General features: G+C 45.9%; 1 protein-coding gene across 2 annotated transcripts in view; it reads left to right on the top strand.

Moving 5' to 3' along the window:
• The first annotated feature begins 790 nt into the window (after positions 1 to 790).
• SMOC1 (SPARC related modular calcium binding 1) overlaps positions 791 to 22,848 on the top strand; it is a 150,460-nt gene continuing 128,402 nt past the window's right edge. For both annotated transcript variants that reach the window (XM_054161578.1, XM_054161577.1), the window contains exon 1: positions 791 to 1,033. In XM_054161578.1, the coding sequence (XP_054017553.1) occupies positions 926 to 1,033 (108 nt within the window). In that variant the 5' untranslated portion in view covers positions 791 to 925. The remainder of the gene's footprint in view (positions 1,034 to 22,848) is intronic.

Below are 22,848 nucleotides of genomic sequence, written 5' to 3'. Positions count from 1 at the left end.
CCATTTTGGAGTGCCTGGTTATATTTGGATCTACTGGGACACACTTAGAGCCTAGAAGGGCTTGTCCCAAAAAGGTATCAAACTTTAGCCGGGAATAATAAGACTTGTTGTCACAAGAGATGTCAAACTTGATCTTGGAACGGTTTTCCAGGTGCACCATACGTGTTACCAAAGACCCTAAGCATATCACCTCTGCAACAACATCTCTAGGCTTTGCTGGGCAATGTAGAGCAACGGATTGTAGAGCTGCTTCTGGAGTTGGGAAGGTGAGGGCAGATAGTGTCTGTGGTCGCATGTCATCCAAGCTTTGAGCCCTGGCATGCTGGTGACAAGAGGACCTACGCTTCCCGAGACAAGAACTTGTTTCTTCAACAGCCTTGACCCAAGAGCGCCGCACCGAAGGAGAGCGGTACGTGGACCAGCTTCCCACGCCAGATGTGCTTAACACATTTGCGCGACCCGACTGAGCGGCTCTGCTGTCTCGGCCTCCGCGGGGGCCAGTCCCGGGGCTGCCTGGCAGCCGCGCAGCTCGTCAGCTGCCGAGGGCAGGGGACGGTGCCCGCCTCTATCACCCCTCGCCGGCAGCACCGCACCGCCCGGGGCCAACCTGCGCCTCCCGCCTCCCGCCCGGCAGCGGCGGCGGGGCTGGGCGGGGCGGACAGCGCTGCCCCCTCGTCATTGGCTGCGGCTCGCAGAGACCGCGCTGCGATAGGTGAGCGCCGCAGTCAGTGGCGCTCGGCCCCGCCCCGCCGCGGCTTTATAACGGGCATCCCCATGGCCGAGGCGGGTAACCTGCCGCGACGGGAGCGGGCAGAGCCAGGCTGACGGACACGCTGCTGCCGGGTTGAGGGGCAGCCGCCCGGGAGAGCCGCTGCCGGTGGCCGTGGAGTCCCGCCGCTATCCCCCTGCCCTCCCCCAAGGGACGATGGTGCCGCGGGCCTGGCGCAGCGCGGGGGCTCGCCCGTTCCTGCTGGCGCTGCTGCTGCTGGTATATCTGCCTCAGGGTCGCGGCCACCGAGCCACGGGGCCCCGGGTAAGTTGAACCGCCGCCCCGGCGGCGGGGCTGCCCTTCTCCTGCTCACCCCGCCCGGCAGGTTGGCCTTCTCCCGGCCCGCGATCTCCACGCCGCAGGTGAAGCCCCGGCGGTGGGCGCTGGGGAGCCCCGGCCGCCCCCCAGTGCCTCCCGCCCGGCTCCCGCGGGCGCGGATCCTCCCAAGGGCCTTCCCGCTTGTTGGAAGCCGGGAACCGGCTGGACGCACGAAGTGTGCACATTGGTATTAACTGGTTGGTATTTATTGCAGGGGAAAAAAAAAGAAAAGGGGGCAGGGGGGAGGTTGGCAGGCTGGGTTTTTATTGTGCTCCTCTTGCATTTAATGTAGCCCCTGTTCCCAGCACATAGCTTTAGGACTTTCGGTTGTTTCTTTTCTTTTCTTTTTTTCCCCCCTTCTCCTGTTCCCAAGTAGGGATTAAATGAATCCCTGCAATAAAGCTCAATGCCCTCAGCCCAGACTTCGCCCCGTAGGAGTCTAGCTCTGTGTTTTTAATCTGACAATGTTTGACTCTTGCTGGGGCTGTTAATTTCACTTACCAAACTATTACATTGCTCTGGGGGAGAACCCAACATCTTTTCTAAATATGGTCCTCCCTGTGAGCTAATGTTACGGCTGCAGCACCACTACGGAGTAGCAGCAGAGCTTTAAATTACAAAACTGCAAAACAGTAGCTGTTCTTCAGCCAATGCTGCGCTGAAGGCACAGCTCTGGGGAAGTGGAAAAACTTGATCTCTCTGCAGGCGTGTTGGATGCGTTGACCATGTGCATTCTTGACTGATCAGTCTAAAATGCTATGAAATGTGGTACCTAATTAACTTACACCATGGTTAGGCAAGAGCAGGAGTCTTTGGAATCCCTGCTCAGCCCAAGTATAACAATAAGGGGCTTCAGTGCAATGTTCTTTTTTTTTTTTTTCAGTAGAAGTGCTGTTTGAGTGAGATGACTACTAAATGCCTCACAGAGATATGGAAATTATACTGGAGGCACTGGTGTCCTTCTGTTCAGCTGTGCTGTGTAGCCTCTTTTATGGCCAGATGTGTAACAGCGACTGTTAGAATGTGGCAGATCAGAACTAGTGTGTGCCATAAATTCTTGGAAACCTGCTTTAAATGATGGGGAAACATAAGAGTGCCTATGCATATATCTGTATTGCCCGACATCGAGCATAAACTCCCAAACTGGAGTGGTGCCAAATAGAGAGGAGCTTTGAGGTGATATGCAAGAGCCTCGCTGGATGACTAGGGCCCTTCATCAGCGCTGGTATCTAAGTGCTTTGATTAAGAGCAAGTGAAACAAAGAACCAAATAAAAAATTCCTGAGGGTAGTGAATAATTGCACAACGAGGCCTGCCTATCAAACAGGCTCTATACGTGCCATTTTTATATACTGCACTTCACCAGACGTTTTAACTGCTCCCTGTGCTGTGCTGTCTTTGGAATAGCAGCTACTTCAGGAGAGTGGAAAGCCCTATACAAAGGACTACTGATTTACTTTTTTGCTTGGAGTAAGTGAACCAACTTTGCTGTTTCTCTGACTTTGCTGTTTTCCCCTTCGTGACTGGGGAGCAGTACATCTCGCCTATGTCTTTAGTTCTGTAGAAAGATGTGCTTTTAAGTTTTAGCTTACAGGCTCTTAACTGGAAGGCTGTGAGCTTCTGAGAAGTCTGTTTTCTCACCCTTCTGAGTGACATGTTTAGGCCCACCTGAGGCTGGAGAGTTTAGCATATTTGTTGGTAGCCACGTTGATCGATATCATAAGCCCCAGAGCTTCAGCTCCCCTGGTGATTAGATATTGCCTGTAAAGTTGTCATTAGTATAAAGGTGCCATGTTTTAGACTCCAATGTACACAAGAAGTTTCTTTAACTTTTTAAAACTCTGATTACTCAGTTATACCAGTGGGTTTTATGCTGACTTGTGATCAGGAGCATATTTCTGTCAGGAACACACCCTGGATGAGGGGGTGGGGGTGTGTCATTGCAGTTCTGGGGTCTGAGCCTATAGATGTGTGGTGTGATGGTTACCCTTTCATGCTCTGTTCTGTAAGGTAAGCGTTAGAACTAAGCTATTTGTGAGATGAAATGCTTTTGAAGGTGAGCAGTAGGTTTGAATCCTACCCAGTGAGTTTAAATGAGCAGCAGTAATGCAAGAAGCAAGCTCTTGATCTTTCTCCTTGTGTTTCCCTTGCTACCGTGGTGGTGTTGCTAAGCTGGGCAGCCAGGACTGCCTCTGAATGTATAAATAGAGGAGTATGGCTTGCTGCTTGTCTGCAGAAAATGGTGAAAACCTAAGACTATTGAAGAGAAATCAGTGTATCTACATCTATTATGCCAATAAGGGATCCAACTTCTGGATGAAGTGAGTTGTGATTGTTTGAATACCAAAGTAAATAACAAGTGCATCTACTATCAACTGGCCTACTGAGGTCCTGTGGGCTCTCAGATGATGTACAAAGCTTGCTGTTTCCTGTTACAGTAATACTGTGGGCAGTTACATGAATCCTTTACACTTGGGGAGCATCAATGACCTGTAGGAAACATCTGGCTTTTGTACATATGCTGTGGCCCACTGAAACTAAATAACAACTGTCCCAAGTGAAATGATCTCTTGGATGTTCTAGAAATAACTTGGAAGCCCAAGGCTGTTGTGTGACTTGTTTCCTCACTTGACAGACTCTAGGAGCTCTGCTGTATTATGCAGTTTGGTTGCTTCTGCTGTTGTAGCTGTGAGGAGCACTATGCTTAGCAAATGCTTGAAAAGTGTTGCCTTCTGGAAAAAGACAATCAGGCATTGCTTTCCAGTCATATTCTCTCTGCTGGTATGACATCTGGAGTTGTGTGACAAGTGCTGTTTCCCCCTCTTTGACCCCAAAGGGATAGATGGGAAGCTTGACTTGGGCTGGCTCCTGCATCTCTTACCATGTGTTGTATTTGAGCAGTACTGTTTATAGCAGATTAAATAGATTGTGCAACTAAGCTCTGTTTTCCCTCATCTGGACAACAAATTGTGACCTTTGTCTTCCTAGCTCAAAGATAGGTCCATGTAGGCCCCCTGCTTCTTTAGTATGATGTGTGACCATTATAAGCTTGCTTCACTTATGGCAGAGAACTAACTTTCTTCCTAGTTTTGTGCATGGAAACATGCCTTATCCCTCCTTGAGAGGCATTCCAGTTGGAGATGAGGGAGCCTTCCAGTTCAGTGCTATTGGGAAAGTAGTAGACAGTAAAACTATGAAGATCCCCACAGATCCAGATGCATAAATTGGAGTGCCACAGAGCAGTGTGCATTCCCTTCTGCAGCTGGCTGCTAGTTAGAACTCCGACTAAGAGCCTTGATAAAAAGTGCTGAAAAGGATCCTGTAGCTTTGCCATTCCCTCTGGAGGAGCAAGCAGCATCACAGCCTGTGCTATATATCTGCAGTGTGTTCTCACTGCAGCCCTGCTGGGAGTGTTCCACAAAGCAGGTGTCTTTACACATGCTCCACTAAAACTTGTGTGGCTGTTCTTTGTGGTGGGGGAAAAAAAAAATCAGAAAAGGGCATGTGACAAAAATATAAAGCAAAGGGCTCCATGTGGAGTAGATGCAGAACAGAGGGGTGAAACTTAGTTTTTCAATGACTGACTCTTGTGTCTTTGAACTACTGAAAGGTCTACACTGACAAGCAACAACAGAAGGACTTCAGTGTCTTAGTTTTCCTTACTGATGGAAAGACTCATTTTAAGGAAGGAGTAAGTCCCCCTCACAGGACAGATTTGCTACTCAATGGCAAATCCTTTTGGCTACAGGTGCTCTGTTTTGGTTGGGTGAGATATTCTTGCCTATGTGGAAGCTTTAATTTTAGATGGAGGTGTACTAATTATTTGTGCCTCTCCTTGTTCTTGTTTAGATTTTGATGTTAGACAGCTGAATTCCCTGATGTGTGTAAAAGCAAGTGGTCTGCCTTGCTTTTTATACATTATGCAACTGTGCTGAGGATCAGGATTAGTTCTTGCAGGAGGATATTGAAACATCATGTTCCAGTGCCTTAGTATGGGAACAGCAGGTCATGTTCTAAAAAGGAAAACACACTGTAGCATCTGACTTACTCTGTGTGGTCTTGGAGTTTGTGTTTTAGCTGCCTGAGCTGAGAATAGCCATGTTGGTGACCTCTGCTAAGGAAAGGTTTCTGGCCACCAGGAGATTTGACACAGGAAAAAGAAGCTGCTCGTGTACTTCTGCTGGTGGCGGCGGCAGCAGGCTTTGTAGCTGGTGGAACATGTACAGTGATAACCTCTTGGACTAGTTTTCAAGTTTCTAGCAGTAGTCATGTGCTAAGGTAATCTCCACTGCCATCACTGCAGAGCAGATGCTGTCTTGGCTTCTTTCATTTCCCAGATGGCCTGAAGCAATTGGTAAGATGACTGTAAACTTCATTTCGGTGCTGTAGTAGCTCTGAAATATTAATACTGCTGTTTAAATATCTCAGATGTTCTTATCCTGCCATCTCGAGCTAATTGTGACATTACTATGTCAAAAAAAACCCACCCTAAACAAACAAACCCCCATTTGTCTGCTTCTTGGCTGCTGAATTCCTGGTTCTTCTGGGGCTGGCACATCTGACAGAGCAGTTAAGTGTTACACAACAAACTTCAGGCTCACGTTGAAAGCTAAACAGAGACAATACAGGTGAAACTGAGGCTAATCCCTGAAGGCTGCTGTGCTGACTGTCACACTTAGCCTGCTGTGTGACAGCCTGATGGCTTCCTGTCAGAACTCCCCAGCAGCTGCCACACACAAGCTCTCTGATGCTGGCACCACTGTCCAGGGATTTTGTGGCACAGCAGATCTTTCACCAAGCTTGGTGTGTAGTCATGGTAGTTTACTTGTGTCATCAAGGGAAACTCTGGCAGAGAAGCAGATGTGGTACCTTGCATCTTAAACTAGGAAGACCTTTTTATTGGTGGTGGTTGTTACAAGCTTAACTACTGTTGCTGCACTGGTAGGACTCTAAGCTTCCTGTGTTTCTTTGAGCTCTTCCATTTGTAAGGCTCTTGCCCCAACACTGAGGGCTGCCTCTGCTGTAGGTGAGTTGCTTCTGCACTGGAGCTTTCTGGGTAAGGTCAGTGTAAGATGCTTGCTTTCACAGAGAAGCTACTGGGATGTGACTCTCACATGAGCAGTTAAGGTGTGCATTCAGCAGCTTACACCTGAGCCTGTGAAGCTTTCTGTGTGGTGGCTTTACTGCCTGTAGGAGAAAGTATTTTGGCACTGAAGCCCTTCTGGTGATGACTGAGAGTGCAACTCTGCCTTTTTTTCTTTCTTTTTTTTTTTTGTTTTAATCATTGTAGCTATTGGAGAATAACAAGAGGAAAGCACAGCTAGTCACACCAGAGTGTAAAGCTTGAAAACAACCACCCACCATACAAAGGAGCTCTTTGTGTGTGACTTCATGTAGGCTATCAGCAGCTCTTCAGCCTGAGAGCAGTCTGGTCCCTCAGGATGAGGCCTTGCCTTGAAATCAGGCTTATGGCTCCTGTCCTGGATGGCTTTTCTTCCTATCACAGTAGTCTCCTGATGCAACTTAGACCCCTGTGGGATGTTGTGGTAACACTGTAGACAGTGTCAGTCATATTCATGGGCATTTTTAAGAATCATCTGCTCCTTTGCCCTGTGCAGCAGGCCTACCCACTCACAAATGCTATTCCTTGTGGAATTAAGGAGACAAATTTAGTTATGACCTCCTCCAAGAACTGCTCTGAGTAAAGCCTGAACTACCTGAGTACATGTATGACCTGCATGCTGTAAGCACAGTCCCTACAGTGTGGAGAGGAATGATGGAGCAAACAGACTTTGGCTTATAAAAGGATACATGCTGTTCTGTGACCCTTTGCGGGTAGCTTTCAGACTGACCTGGGCCTGACTGGATGATTCTAGGGTGCCTGAAACACCCTGGAGTAGCAGCCTTAGTGGAAGACTGTCCTGTCAGATGTTCACATGCTGGCCTCTCTGGGGCAGTTGTGCTTCTCTCCTTAAGGCATTGACTTAGAAGCCTCTGTAAGTCTTCAACTGCCTGCACTGTTGGACCTCCCTGGCAGTTTCCCAGCTGTAGCCTGCTTGGGAGATCATGCCTGCGTGTTGGGTTTGTGCATTCTTGCCTCCCACTGGCTTGTGGCTGAAGCAGCTGCTCTTGAGAGCCCCCTGACAGGTGTTCACATTTGGAGTAGCATGTAGCTGTGCACGGAAGTGAGTGGTAGGTGAGAAATGAGAGCAAACTCAGACCTTGAGGGGAAGCACCTGTGCCTAAAGATGGGAAAATAACACTAGTTACCATAGGAATGGAGGTTTCATGGTTAAAAGTTGGCTCAGGATTTAGTCAGGTAGAGTCTGGCAGCAAAACCTAGACAAGCTACCCATCAGTGCTGCTGGCAGACTCATCCCTGCAGGTGGAGGAAGCCATACAGAAACTGGTGTGTGTAGGCAGGTAGCCTGCTCTGCCATGGACACCCAGAACCATCTCCTGAGATGGAGCTAGAGTTCTTGATGAGAAGCTGCTGCCTCTGGATAAAGAACATTCATGTGAGCAGAACAGTAGTATGCAGGTAAGTGCCATAGAGTACCAAACTGCACAGTACTTGAGTAAGGACCTACACATTGTGCCATGGTTCTGTGTACTGGGTTGCCTTGCCCCAAACCCTTTGATTTGCAGTGGCTAAGGAGAAGGAAGCAGACTGTCTGTGTACATTCTTTCTGTGCAATGCATAGAAAACCTATTGAGACTGGCCCCATAGGGCTACATGGCAGCCCTTGTCAGTCTAAAGGTATCACAGTATCACTAAGGTTGGAAGAGACCTCAAAGATCATAGAGTCCAACCTGTCACCACAGACCTCATGACTAGACCATGGCACCAAGTGCCACATCCAATCCCCTCTTGAACACTTCCAGGGAGGGTGACTCCACCACCTCCCTGGGCAGCACATTCCAATGGCTAACAACTCTCTCTGTGAAGAACTTTCTCCTCACCTCAAGCCTAAACTTCCCCTGGCACAGCTTGAGACTGTGTCCCCTTGTTCTGATGCTGGTTGCCTGGGAGAAGAGACCAACCCCTTCCTGGCTGCAACCACCTTTCAGGTAGTTGTAGAGAGCAATGAGGTCTCCCTTGAGCTGCCTCCTCTCCAGGCTAAACAACCCCAGCTCCCTCAGCCTCTCCTCACAGGGCTTGTGCTCAAGGCCTCTCCCCAGCCTTGTTACCCTTCTCTGGACATGTTCAAGTGTCTCAATGTCCTTCCTAAACTGAGGGGCCCAGAACTGGACACAGATTATATTTGATCCACTGCTGAAAGAGCATTGGCCTAACAATTTTCCCTATTCTGAGTCTTGTGACAAAGTGAAATAATGTCATTTCACCCTCTTTAGAGTGGAAGATGCCTGCTCTTCCTTGACAGTGAGATGTTTGATTAAAGCTGAGGCTGAGGGTCTGCTGAAGGTAAGGGCTTTCTCCTGGGTGAGATTCTGATAGAAAAAGAATCATAGGGAGTGAAGGTGCATAGGAATAAGGAAAATGGGGGAGTAGGACAGATCAACTAACTTGCTTTTCTGAGAATTTTCTTGGCTGCTGGTCCAGTTAATGATAATTGGAATCACATCCAGAGGGAAGTGCTGATCCTCGAACAGGGAGGAGAGGTTCCAAACACTTAGTGGACAGATTCTGTTTCAGAGTTTCTCTTGGCTACCAGTCCTCTGTTCCCATTAGCTAGGTCACAGACCAGAAGGAATGTGGAAAATGTTATCCATCCTTGTGCTCTACCCTGTTCCATGACTGAGATCAATCACTTAAATTGCATGCTGAAGCCATACTCTGCCTTCCAATGAGGAAAGTCCACTGTCTTAGTTGCTGCGCTGAAGCTTGTTGTGATGCATGGAGTACCGCACATACTATGCTGTTGTGGAGTTCCAGAATACTGGGCTAAGAACTGTTTATTCCTAAAAATGAGATCATCTGATCCTTCAGTTCTAATTCTAATACTTTAGCTCAGTAAATCAAACCATTCTGATATAGCCTTAATGTAAAGGTAACTAACTATCTTTTGTTCTGTGGCCACCGTGAAACTGAGCAGACTGATGGCTGCTTCTTGGGCTGCAGAAGCAGCAGTGTGGTTCCCTCCCTGCAGAGGGGGAGTGAACTAGGAATCAATTAGATAAGGAAGCATCCTGAAATGAAAACACCTGGTAAATAAAGGTGGTGGTATCCTTTAATGTACAGCAGAGACATGCCTAGGAAAGATGTCCAGATGTACACTATCTCTAGATCTTGCTTCTGTGTGTACCAGCTACACACTAGTCAGAAGCAGATGGGATGATAATCTTTTGTTGCAGCATAGATTGGTGTAGCATGAAGATTAAAGAGCCTACTGTAGCTGATACATCAAACCATTTCCCTTCCCATTTCTTTGAAGCAGATTTACATGCAGTCTGCACTTAGGCTTAAACAAATACTTGGTGGAATGATGTAAAAGTTAAGAACTAAAAAGCTCTTGGGTGTAATTTCCAAGTGAAGGATATTAAATGAGTTGGAGATTGTGGATACTGGCCACATAAAGGGGTTTCTGTTTAAACCAAGCAGCTAATTCTAATTTGGGTCTAGTTACCATACAAAATGGTGGTAAGTCTCATTGGCTTCTGCCTTGAGTTTTGCATTTGGCTTCTTCCTCTGCTTATTCTGCTGCTGTACATAGAAGTGGGCACCCGAGTGTGGCAGAAATAGATAAGCTGTGTGCAAAAGTAGCTTTTAAAATTGTATGTGTCTGGGACTCTAGAGCATAATCTGCTCCAAACTTGCAAGGGAGGGGTGAGTTTTAACGTGTACACTTCTTGGTTGTAGTGGAAGCAAAGTGCTTCTAACTCCATTAAAAAGTTGTATGTATAAAATGAGCAGGGCTGTTCTTGCAATGAACACTGCTTTTCTTTCTGCAAAGTTCTAGGGATTGACTTCTTGTTTCCTGTTTTGTCTTCATCTAAAAATATGTAAGTCTAGAAGAACTGGCTCCACCCTTCTAACTTAGAGAGTACCACTGTCCACCTCCAAGGCTTTGGGGTTCTGTCAGGTATGGGATCTGGTGCAAGGCAGTAACGCAGCACTGCTGCCATATCTACCTGCTGTTGCAGTAAGCTGCAGCCAGTTGGATTCTTCAGGACCACTGCTGGTGATGTTATTTGACCTCAGTTAGATGCAATGCATCTGAAATACTTCTGAAAATTATGCTAAATGCAGAACTCTATTAAAGCTGGAGCTTTAACTTAGCTTTTGAAAGTGGCTCCCATGGGACAGGATATTTTCAGTGTGCTGCACATACGTGCGAGTTCGTCACCTTACTTCTTGGCTCTGAGAGAATGATGCTGCTGTACCGAAAGGCCTTAGAAGCTGTCCTGCATCTTTATAGATATACTCCGAAGTGATGGCAGATGAATAGATAACAGCAAATGGTGGAAGGAACTATTTCAGTGGTGGCTGTGCCACCTATTGAAGGGCTTGTGCTTTCCATAAGGGGATAAGCATTGAAGAAATGCGTTACGACGCAGTCTCAACCTGCACCAGGTTTAGGAAGGGCTAGGAAGAAATTCTTCACAGAGAGAGTGATTTGCCATTGGAATGGGCTGCCTGGGGAGGTGGTGGAGTCGCCATCACTGGAGATGTTTAGGAAGAGACTGGATGGGATTCTTGGTGCCATGGTTTAGTTGATTAGATGGTGTTGGATGATGGTTTGGATGCAATGATCTCGAAGGTCTCTTCCAACCTGGTTTATCCTATTCTATCAGGTTTGCTGGCAGCATTCCTCTAACTTTGTCAGTGTCTACAAGCCATCTTTTACTATTGTAAAGGTACAGCCAGTATTTTTAGGAGCAAGACTCATATGCTTGGATGCAGGATTGAAAATCCAATCTGTCTTCTATAGGCTTTAGCTTGCTCTGTGCTCTGTAGAGCTAGTAATGCTGTGCTGCATTGAGGCAACACAGTTCTTTCAGTGGCAGTAGCTGCTCTTGCACTCTTTACTCTCCCCAGTCCAGTCTTAAACTGTAGGAGCAGTAGCTGCAATTTCTACAGCCATTTACGAAATACACATAAATGTGCTTCACTGGTGATGGTTAAACCCTTTGTGTAGGGTGTGGTGGATTTTAGTTTGGTGTGGTGTGGTTTGTTTTTTTCTTTCAGTTAGGGACTCTTACACTGAAGTAGGCCAGTGGGATCCAAAGAATTTTGGATGTCTTAAGTTTTCCAAGGCTACCAGATTTTGTCCTCTCCTCAGTTCACTTGAAGCAACAAGTGTGTTGGCGTTAAAAAAAAGGCATAAAAGTTGTGTTCTGCTCTACTTGAGCTGTCATGTAAGCTACTACCCTTCCTAAAGCTCGCAGAAGTTGTTAAAGTCCAGCAGCAGGAACTCTCCTGAACTTCACAGCTCACCTATCAATGTGCAAACTCTGGAAAAACAGGAGTCTGTTTAAGCTAAAGATGGTGGCTGCTAGAGCTTTAAATAAATAGTCAAGTTAAATTTTTTGCCATGTTGTCACTAGTATAGGTGCTTCCTGATGGTGAATAGGATGGGGGGGGGGGGGGTGTGGGGGTGGGAAGCCTTCAGTGTGAAACTAGGGCTGATGATGCTTTTCATATCTTTATCAGTTGCCAATGAGGCTATCTGAATTTCAGGAGTTTTATTGTGAACGATAGATACCTAAAGTAGTTCTAAATTACCTGGCCTGAGAACAGAAAGAAGATGAGCTTTTCTTTACCACAAAAGAAAGAAGGGCTTCTTTACCTGAAGCACTTTGGCAGCAGTGTTGGAACTGAAACCCGTTGTTGCTCAAACGTTCTGCAATGTGTGGTTTGCAGATTTCTGCTCTGGATGGAGAAGCAGCCACAGGACAAAGCACCTTAATTCATCTGCTCTGTTTTGTGAAATCTGTCAGTGTATGAACACCTGTAATGTGTAGCTGTGTTAGCTCTTACCCTAGGAGGGTGAAGCTGTCATGATTCATTTGTGTGTGGTTCTTGCATTAAAAGTAGTTCAAAACTCAAAAAAAGTCCCAGCTCCCAAACTGAGTCTCACCTGTGAAGCTGACTTCAGGGAAAAACTCAGTATGTTTACCAGCACACTAGGGGTTTTTTAGTGCTGAAATTGGAACTGAGTGGGAGAAAAAATAAATTAATCTGTCACACTTGAGTAAATTTGAGCATTCTTAAAACTCGCCCTTCAACATCTCTGGAGTTGACCCAGTTATGAGGCAAGTACAATTTGAGCCCAAGCATTTGAGATTCTGATCTAGGTTGAATAGCTGGTGAGTGTCAGAAGTAAACTAAGTTTTGAAGTTTCCTGTTGGAACTCTAAGAATTTACCTCCAAGATATGCTTCTAGTTCTGGTGGCATGAAGATAAACTAAAACCAGAAAAGCTTCCACAATTGCTTCACATAACCTGGAGACTTCCCCCTCCCCAGGAGCTCCAGAAGAGATGGGAAGGGATCAGTAGGAAAATCTGATGCAGTTTGCAAAGAGAAGGATTTAATTATAGTCGAAGCTTAGCTTGTGCTGTCGAGTGAATCACAGCACAACAGAAAGTCTAACTTCAGCTGTCAGCATATTTTCCTCTTTATCAAAGAATATTGAGTTCCCTATGTTAAAAAGTAGGTATCCTATCTCACTATCTGTTCTTTCTGTTAAACTTGATACCTTCTCAGGTGTCTTATGCAACTCTTAGCTTATTGTTGCTTGCCTTAAGATGTCCACTTCTGACCTTAGGTGCAGACCCTCCACTACAACTTCTTCCACGTTAACCAGCCTGCTGATAGTGTCACCCTGAGAATACCTACAGACAAAAACCTTCTGACTAACTCTTACCTTACGTCCATACTCTTGTCAAAGTCTGCTCTATACCCTCCAAGATATGTTCCCTGCTTCTATTCGGGCAGGGCAAGGAGTGGGAGAACAGTTCTGAACTTGGTAGTTCTTGCTGAACCTTGCCTGAAGCCTTCCTTCTGGCAAAGGTGAGTCCTACTTCAGGAATTCATGCTTTTCTTTGGAAATCACTGGGGCAGTAAATCAAGTTAAACTGAACATACATTTTCCACCTGACATGTCTTCTTTCAGTTTGTTCAGCTTTGATAAACTCTTCTCAGGTGTAGAGGTGTAACCAACCTTTCAGTGCAGTGATTAAGTGCAGCATGTCAGAGCAAAAGCTAAAGAGACTTTCACTTCTCCTTCCTTGTCTTCACCTTGCATGAAGCCATGGAGATTACAAGCACTTGTATTTGGGAAGTGCTAGAAGGTTGATGATAGACATGATGAGGTCAGCTTAGATTAAAAGGACAAAACAGGGTGTTATCTTTGGCTGTACTCTGGTTAGTATTTATTAGAAAGCAAACCTAGGAATTACTACAAACAACCTAAGCCAAGCATGTCAACTCTTCACCGTATGGTAGACTAATGTTCATGCATATCCATGCATTTCCTAAGGCAACCAATTAGGATCAAGTGAGAAGAGATAATCTTGTTAAATCTCATGCCAGTGTTCTGATGGGTAGAGCCATGCTTATCTAATATTGTTTTAGTGGGACTTGCTAGTGGCTTTTGTTTCACCTAGCAGATGCTGATGTAAAAATGCAAGAGACTCTTGGCATCTGTTTTACTGCGAGGTGATTGACACCAGCACTAGGCAGTGTTTACAGAAAGCATCTGAGTGAACTCAGTGCTGGATTCAACAAGATGCTAACTGAAGACAGCATTTATAAATGCTGACACTGATGAAGCTTGTTTAGTTAATGCCCTATACTAAATTGCAATCAGGATGTGATGGCTCTGAATAGAGGAAACCTTAAAATAGGCAGGGGGCAGGGTTTGAGGAAGAATTTATTTCCTGAAGAGTAGAGAGTATTTTCTTCCTCCTCTTTCCCCAGCTCTGTTGTTATTTTTGGTGATAAAGCAGTTGCTGGGCTGCAATTTCAACTCTTTAACTGAACCTCTTGTCAAGCTGCTGTCTGGCTTCTATTCATCTTGAGTACTTGACTTGGAGGCCTGAATTCCTGAAGTACAGGGAAAGTATCAGAAAGTTTCCTCTTACTTTAGAGAGAGACATGTCTCTGTCTAAGTTTCCTGCCCAGAAAATACCTGATGGTATCTACTGTCATCTTATTCACAGCTCATAATGGTTAGAATATACAGCTGGCTCTTGGAATCATTCTGGATGTATTATATGGTAACATCTATCTGGTGCTGTATGCAGAGGCTGCTCAGCTTAAACAGTTCTAATTGGACAATCTGCTTTCAGATGGTGAGCCTGACTTTGTAGAAAGCTTCCCTTGAAGTGTGTTTTCTCCTTTGGGGGAAGTCTTTTATGGAAATTGACTGAGATTATAAAATCATCCCAGTTTAAAACTCCAATGGCAGTGATTCAACAAACATTGCAAACTATGAAAGAGGCACTTGGGGAGGTCTGAATGAATAAGTGGCAAGTGTCTGTCTTACTTGAAGCTTGGAATCCTCTGGTGATTGCAGTGTAAACTCTAAGGCTGGAGAAGAAAAACAAAAGGCAGATGTTTCTTTATCAGTCTGAAAGGTCAACAGTTTTCCTCAACCTCTGACTGGGTCAATGTGACAGGATGAAACAGAACTGTAATCATTTGCATTCATGTAATTTTCAATTCTTTCCCTTCCTTGACTTGCTGACATTAACTTATGCCAGGGAAGGCTTCCTTCCTTAGATTTCAAATGATCCCTATTGCTTACTTATGCTACAGTCATCTCTAATGAGTTAAGTTATCCACAGGACTGAATGGTATGGGGAGAGTTATTTGCTGAAGTGAGATTGGTGCCTAAAATCTGCAAGCTGGAAAGGTTTGTGCTTTTCTCCTTGGGTGGTGTTGATTGACCTTGCCCAGCTGCCAGACCCCTCATCACTGTTTTTTTTGCTTGCACCAGCATGGATCTCTTGTGTGGACTGCAGTCTTTCAGAAAAACAACCAACCTGTCCCATCATGGGCTCTGTGGGCTGCAGGTTCCTTCAGGGTATGTCCAACTGTTGTAGCATGCCATCCTCTCCACAGGCTGCAGGGCAATACCTGGAATTCCATTGTAGAGTGTAGTTTTTGCTTGTAAATACAGCTTTATTTGCTTCTGAGTTGGTCTGGCTTAAACGTTAATGCTGGGGGAAACTTCAGCCCACTACACTGATCCACCTTGATCTCATGTACAGGCTGCAGAAGAGCCTCTGCTTTGACACCTAGAGCTCTTCCTTCTCTGACGTTATTCATACAGTGGCTTCTTGCTTCTCTCCCTGTCATGTGACATTTTGCCTTTGAACTGTTTTCAGAGGCACCACCACTTTGGCTCATGGTCCCACCTTTGGTCTTCAGTGGGTATGTTGTGGAACCAGCTGTGTCCAGCACAGGGCAGCCCCTGTCTTCTCACAGAGGCCACTTCTGCACCATGCTGCAACTGGTGTGGGTCCTGTAAGAACCTTTGAGAAGTTCCTTCAGTTCCAATTGAGACCTGCATCTGGCCAAGACTGAGCCAATCAGTGCCTCTGCAATAATGTATTTGTGGGGAATATCCTGTTAGGTGTGCTCTTTTGTTCTGGAGAGGGTAGCACCTGAGAGACAGCTATTAAGACACCAAGGTCAGTGAAGGAGGTGAGGCACACCAGAGCAGCCATTGCCCTTCAGCCCATGGTGAGAGTCGTTCACCATTGGAATGTGCTGCCCAGGGAGGTGGTGGAGTCACCATCCCTGGAGGTGTTCAAGAGGGGACTGGACATGGCACTTGGTGCCATGGTTTAGTCATGAGGTCTGTGGTGCCAGGTTGGACTTGATGATCTTTGAGGTCTTTTCCAACCTTAGTGATTCTGTGAGATGGGAGGTTGACCCTGTGCAGTCTTTAAAGAGCAATAGTGGGGGCAGAATCCCACCTGCAGACCCCATATCAAATCAGGGGACTGCTCCTGAAGAAGGCCATTGCTGAGTGCTGGAGTAGTTACTTGCTCAGAGGGTTGCAGCCCGCTGAAAAGATGCTGGTGAGAGAATTTTGTGGTGGACTGTTTCCTGTGGCAGCATTGCCACAGGGGAGGACTGTGAGGAGTCCTTTCCCTGAGGAGGGAGGAGTGGCAGAAACAACACAGAACATCCTGGAGCTGACCACAACCTCCATTCCCTGTCCCTGTGTGCCGCTGGAAGGGGGAGGAGATAGTGAATCGTGAGCAAAGGTGAGTCTGGGAAGGTATTTCCTATCATCTGGGGTTTTTCTTGCTTTTCTGCTCTGGATCATTGGTGAATTGATGGTGGGTTTGTTGTTTGGATTAAATTGATTTTTAGCATTCCCCCCAAGTTGTATTTGTCTTTTTGTCCATGGCCATAACTGGTGAGTGTGCTTCCTCTGTCCTTTTTCTCAATTCTGAAGCCTTTCCAGGTGTTTTCTCCCCATCCCACTGGAAGGGGGTGGGAGTGACTGAGTGGCTTGCCTGATGCTTTGTTGATGGCTGCGTGGGCTTAAACTGAGACATGTAGACCCAACACAGTCAGTCAGACCAGGTTCTACACTGTCAGCCTACAGGCTGAAGGAGCCATGCTGCCTTGGTCTGGAAAGCCTCCAGCAGAGTCAGCAATGGATGTGCCTGTACTTCTGGAAGTACCACCAACGTGGAGTTCACATGTCAGTCAAACTGGTTGTGCCCTGAAGTCAACTACTTCAATCCTTTCCAATGCTGTGTGGATCTCTTACAGCAAAACCATATGCAGCCTCTGTGAAATATGCAAATGCATCTAAACAAGCTTGAAGATGCAGTCTAATGTTGACTGAACACTTCCAGGTTCTCTTCCCAGGAAGGTATTGATTGTGCTCCTCTTTTGCATAGGAGTTCCTCTGCTTCCAGAGTACTGCAGTTCTGTACTGGTTGTGGACAGCTGATTTGCAGGCATGTGTGTGACTTCTGTAGTAAGTAGGGGAATGCCTAATTGCCTTACTTGAAGTTCTTTGAGGTTCTACACACTACTGATGCTTCAGATTGTGGGGTATCATAGAATCAGTCAGGGTTGGAAGGGACCACAAGGATCATCTAGTTCCAACCCCCCTGCCATGGGTAGGGACACCCCACACTACATCAGGCTGGCCAGAGCCTCGTACAGCCTGGTCTTAAACACCTCCAGGGATGGGGCCTCAACCACCTCCCTGGACAACCCATTCCAGGGTTTCACCACTCTCATGGTGAAGAACTTCCTCCTCACATCCAGCCTGAATCTCCCCACCTCCAGCTTCATTCCATTCCCCCTAGTCCTATCACTACCTGATATGCTAAGAAGTCCCTCCCCAGCCACAATGAGGTCACCTCGGAGCCTTCTCTTCTCCAGACTGAACAGCCCCAACTCTTTCAGTCTGTCCTCATAGGAGAGGTGCTCCAGGCCTCTGCTCATCCTTGTGGCCCTTCTCTGGACACCTTCCAGCACGTCCATATCCCTCTTGTAATAGGGGCTCCAGAACTGATGCAGGTTCTTTTGCAGTGAGTTGGGTGGGTGATGGATGCTAAATCCCACAGGAATTCAAGCACCTGGATGCTGTTTATTTCTGTAAGTTCTGGCTCAGTGAGGAGCCTCTCAAAGTCTTGGCATGACACTTCAGTGCTGTTACAGCCAAACCTAGGGGTTTGCTTTTCATCTTTCCCTTTTGGAAGAGCACACAGTTGGTGGTAGGAGGAAGTGCTATTACTGGTCCTGGTACTGAGTAATTCTGAAAGCGTGTCAGATACTGCAATTCCTGACAAACTTCAACCTTGGAAACTTAGAGAAGCATCTATATAACATCTGGATCTGGTGTTCTGCATCATTAGAATCCAAACCCAAAGCTTCCCATGTTTTGATTCCCTGAGGAAAGTATGTTTGGCCTTTATCAGCCAAAAGCCTAGCTAGTTATGTCAGTGCTGCCCAGTGAGGCCAGGAGAGAGGCATAGGATCATGTCAAAACTTTACATCAGAATACATAGAATACATACATAGAATATACCAGGTTGGAAGAGGCCTTCAAGATGATCGCATCCAACCCACCTAATCAACTAACCCATGGCACCAAGCACCCCATCAAGTCTCCTCCTGAACATCTTCAATGATGGTGACTCCACCACCTCCCCAGGCAGCCCATTCCAATGGGCAATCACTCTCTCTGTATAGAACTTCTTCCTGACATCCAACCTACACGTCCCCTGGCACAGCCTGAGACGGTGTCCTCTTGTTCTGGTACTGGCTGCCTGGGAGAAGAGACCATCATCCGCCTGTCTACAACCTTCCTTCAGGTAGTTGTAGAGAGCAATGAGGTCACCCCTGAGTCTCCTCTTCTCCAGGCTAAACAGCCCCAGCTCCCTCAGTCTCTCCTCATAAGGCTTGTGTTCCAAACCAAGCAGTTTTCTTAGTTGCAGGTGCTGAAACTTGGTATGTAATAGTGCTAGTGCTCTGTGCTTGATAGTGGAAAGGAATATACAATGCTTGAACAGAAGGAACTTCAGGGAGAAGCTATTGCCCAAATACTTAGCTTATCTACTTAAATAACTTGTACAAAAGACCAAAACTTATTTCTTAACAAATGTGTTTTTTTTGCTGTTGCTTGAGATCAAAAACTTTTCCCTTGTTACCTTTAAATTCTGTGTTTTGCTGGACAGCAAGAAGTTAGTCAGTTTGGTCACAGACCTCTTAAAGTTTCCAGAATCAGCCATCTTCTCTAACAGTTTAATCTGAGGGACTGGGGACTTCATCAAGTTGTTTCTCAGTGCCTCATGAAGGATATGCCCCTGCAGTAATTCACAAGCACTTACTGACCTTACTCTTTAGAGCAGTGATGGAACTGTACTTTCTTGCATTGCTTGCTGCCTTTTAGCAGAATTTTGTGGGAGGTTCAACCTTTAAATAAAATAAAGCAATTTATGAAAGAAACCAAGTCTATCCTAGCTGTAGAAGCACCACTGCTTGAGTTAAAGTTGTTGGCAATTAAGGGCAACAGACAGCAAGCTTGGCTGGGTACTCCTGAGCTGCAGCACCCTGTTTCTAGTCTTGATTTTTTTGGGGCCCATAAACAGTTATTTATGCTGCCTCCATACTTTTGGCTTGTGTCTCCAAGTTCATGTCCAAGTGTATTGTCTGATCCAAGTGTGTTGACCTTGTTGCTTTGGCCTGCTGCCAGAGAAGTCATTCCTGTGGCAGGACTGACACCTAAATTTTGCCTAACAATTGAATGGCTGAAGATGGATTTAGTCGCTTGCTTTGGCGGTCAGGGACAGCTGTAGATGAAGTTGGTGGATAAAGGACAGCTACTGAAGGCAGTCTGAGCCTCCTGGTTGAAGCACTGGTTTATCTTGAAAGGTGGGCAGCTTTGGGGCTATAGGAGCTTGTTATAATAGTGCAGTTCCTGATAGCCAGCCTGTGCAAGCTGTAGGGGTGGATCATGCTGGCTCTTTCTGTTCCTACTGACTTAGCACTTCTGGTGATTGACAAACTAAGACACTTGTAATTGCTTCAGCTGTTTCTTTCATGCAACCTTCTAGTGAATTGAGTAAGGTTAACTTTTGAAATAGCTTCTTAAAAGCTAATCATTAATAAAAACAGTAATTCATGTCTGCTTGCAACTTGTCTTTTGGTGACTGGATGCTCAACTTGACAGTAGGTGCACCGCTGCTGTGACAGAAGCCCAGCTTCTTAACTGCTTTCAAAGGCTAGTTTAACTCTTTCCTTCATCCATACCTGGATCAGTAGTAGTACCTGGTATTTAATCCTAAGCAAGAGGCAATAACATAACTTACTGACACTGGGTAGGTTCATGACTTGCAGTAAATCATAGAGTTGAACTGAAGAACTCCAAGCAAAGTCTGGAAGTGCTAGCAGTGAACTTTAATGCTGTCCCATTATATAACCCTTGTGAAAAAAGTAGTTGCCACTCTGAGTCTCTGCTGCAAGTTAAAGATCAAACACTGCTTTCCTTTCCTGCAGAGTACACCTGGGAGCCAGGCTAACAACTTCGTTGTGCTTACTACCCTCTGTTCAGACTAAAGAGTTGTGGGGTTTGTGTATTTGTTTTTGTTGTTGTTGAAGTTCTTCCTTGGCAAAAGCAGAGCTTGTGTGTACTCACCATGAGCTGTGATAGCTGAGAATAGGAACAAATATTAATGTCTGCTAATAAGAAAGACACCTACTCCACCCACATTTGTGCTGACAGTTGCAGTGTTCTGCTATGATGTTCCAGCCAAGTGTAAGAGCAGTCTTACATGCATGAGGAGTAACTTCACTTCCAAGGAAGTGTAAGGCAAACTATTTCTTCAGCTTTTTAAAGATAGAGTAGGCTAAGGCTCTCCATAAAGCTTGTTAATTGGGGAAGGATTTCCCCCCTACACTTTGAATGGGGCATGTCTCAAAGCAATAGTAGATTATTTCTTTGCTAATGTGAAATGAGGCAGACCAATGTGAGAACAGTTAAGGGGTTTTGGGCTAACTTCAGCTGAATTCAAGCAAATCTCCCTGCTTTTAACAGAAATACTTTGCTTGTGTCCTGTGCTGGCAGAACTTTCTGCCTACACTATACGTAGTGTAGCCATCATTGGATATCAGAATTGTCTGGGCTTGCTGTAAACATCCACACTGGCTATCTACAAGAACTTGCTTGCTAGAAGAAAACTATACATCCTACAACTCTGCTGAAGTGATTTGTAAGTCCCAACCTTGCCATCAGGATTAGTTTCTATCCTGCCATTGTTCCAGATGCTTTCCCTGCATACCTGATATATAGGTGGTGGATAGATCCAAATTGTTTACATGTACTTCTGAAGGATACTCACCTTTGCCAATGACTGTAGAGGATATGCCTGTGATCTTTGACCATTTCCTGGGTTTCATGGAGCTGGGTGGGTGAGCTTGGAGACACTCTAAACTGGCATACTTTGTCATGTTGTACTTGCATTTACTAAACTGTGCAAGGTCAAAAAGCAGCCTCTGGAATAATGTGGTTCTGGGCCCCTCAGTCTAGGAAAGGTGTTGAGTTGCTGGAATGTGTCCAGAGAAGGGCAACAAAGCTGGGGAGGGGTTTGGAGCACAAGCCCTATGAGGAGAGGCTGAGGGAGCTGGGGTTGCTTAGCCTGGAGAAGAGGAGGCTCAGGGGAGACCTTGTTGCTGTCCACAACTACCTGAAGGGAGGTTGCAGCCAGGTGGGGGTTGGTCTCTTCCCCCAGGCAACCAGCACCAGAACAAGAGGACACAGTCTCAAGCTGCACCACAGGAAGTTTAGGCTTGATCTTAGGAGTTCTTCGCAGAAAGAATGATTGCCCATTGGAATGGGATGCCCAAGGTGGTTGATATCCCTGGAGGTGTTTAAGAAAAGACTGGATGAGGCACTTGGTGCTATGGTCTGGTTGATTAGATAGGGTTGAGTGATCAGCTGGACTTGAGGATCTTGGAGATCTCTTCCAACCTGGTTGATTCTGTGAGTGTATTGCATTGGTTACAGTATTGCTGTGTGATGCCTGGGGAAAACTGCTTCCAAACTGGATATGGAGCAGCACCTTGAGGGCATGATCATATGGCTCCTCAGAACCTGGAAGAGTTATCTGTGGTGCACTAGAAACTAAATTTCCAGGAGGTTTTGATGGGTGAGTTTGGCCCTATGTACATGCTGAAAGGCCTTTGCCTGAATAGGGGAAGGAAACTGAGTCCTTGGGTATGGGTTTGATGAATTAGACTTAGTGTAGTTGGGGCACACTAATTTAGACTTCTAACATCTATGTTCTCTTTGCTATTATGTCTGAGGGCCACGCTGGATAAGGTTCTTGACAGCTGCTTTTTATTCACCATTGTCAAATATTTAAGTACTTGCTTGAAATAGAACAGTGAGATGATTCATCTGAATGTGAGGCTTCACTGCTCATCTGTTGCTTATTAAATCTGAATGCAGGATTGTTAGTCACCTTCGGTTCTTGTTTAGGTCTGCAGCATGTGAAAGTGAAAATCTGTCATGGGTGTATGTAAACAGTCTGTTAAAGCATTCAGTCTGCAACTGTGAACAAGGCACTGCATGGGAATGAGGGAAGTAGGTGTGGAAGGTGTAGCAGTGTTGAACTTAGCCTCGAAAAGAAGATAGTATTGCTGTCTGCACATGGGAGGGAGAGAGCTCAGAAGTCCTTGTTGCTTTCCAAGCTAACCCAGAATTGAAATGAGATGGCAAACACTTGACCAGTGTACACAGTGGTATGCCAGGGAGGGAAGATAGAGGTTGATGTGATTTGTGGCTTGATGAGGTGATTTGCTGACTTAAGCTGAAGGCTCAGATCTCGTATTAAGGCAATTATGCTAACCATGGGATACCTTTCGTTTAGTTCTATGCATGAGCATCCAGGTGGTGATGTGATCCCTATGTGAAGAGGAGTTTGAGTGGAGGAAGTCAGTGTCTTTGACTTCCCTATTAAGCATAGGGCAAGGCCTGTTGTTTGAACTGACTCCTATTTTTGGAGTAAATGTCAAAGCCCTCTAGTGGCTTTAACTGCACAAGGAATGGCTGGATTGTTATCTGGAACAGAGATAAAACACAGATAACAAACACAGGTGTTTGGCTCTGCAGGAAGAGGTAGCTGGAGGTATGCATTCTGGGGACATGGACTGTGTAACCGTTTGAGGAGGAACGATGGAAAACATCCAGGAAATACTTCTTAGCTTGAATTATTTAGATGGTTTGAAATGCCAAGCATTCCAGAGGTGAGATGTGTGGGTACTTCTCTACCTTTTTATGATGGGAATAAACCTTCTCTGAGGAGACCACTACAGA

Source organism: Dryobates pubescens, chromosome 5 (genome assembly GCF_014839835.1).
Source record: "Dryobates pubescens isolate bDryPub1 chromosome 5, bDryPub1.pri, whole genome shotgun sequence".
Taxonomy (NCBI): Eukaryota; Metazoa; Chordata; class Aves; order Piciformes; family Picidae; genus Dryobates; species Dryobates pubescens.
This window is presented reverse-complemented; position numbering and strand designations above follow the sequence as displayed.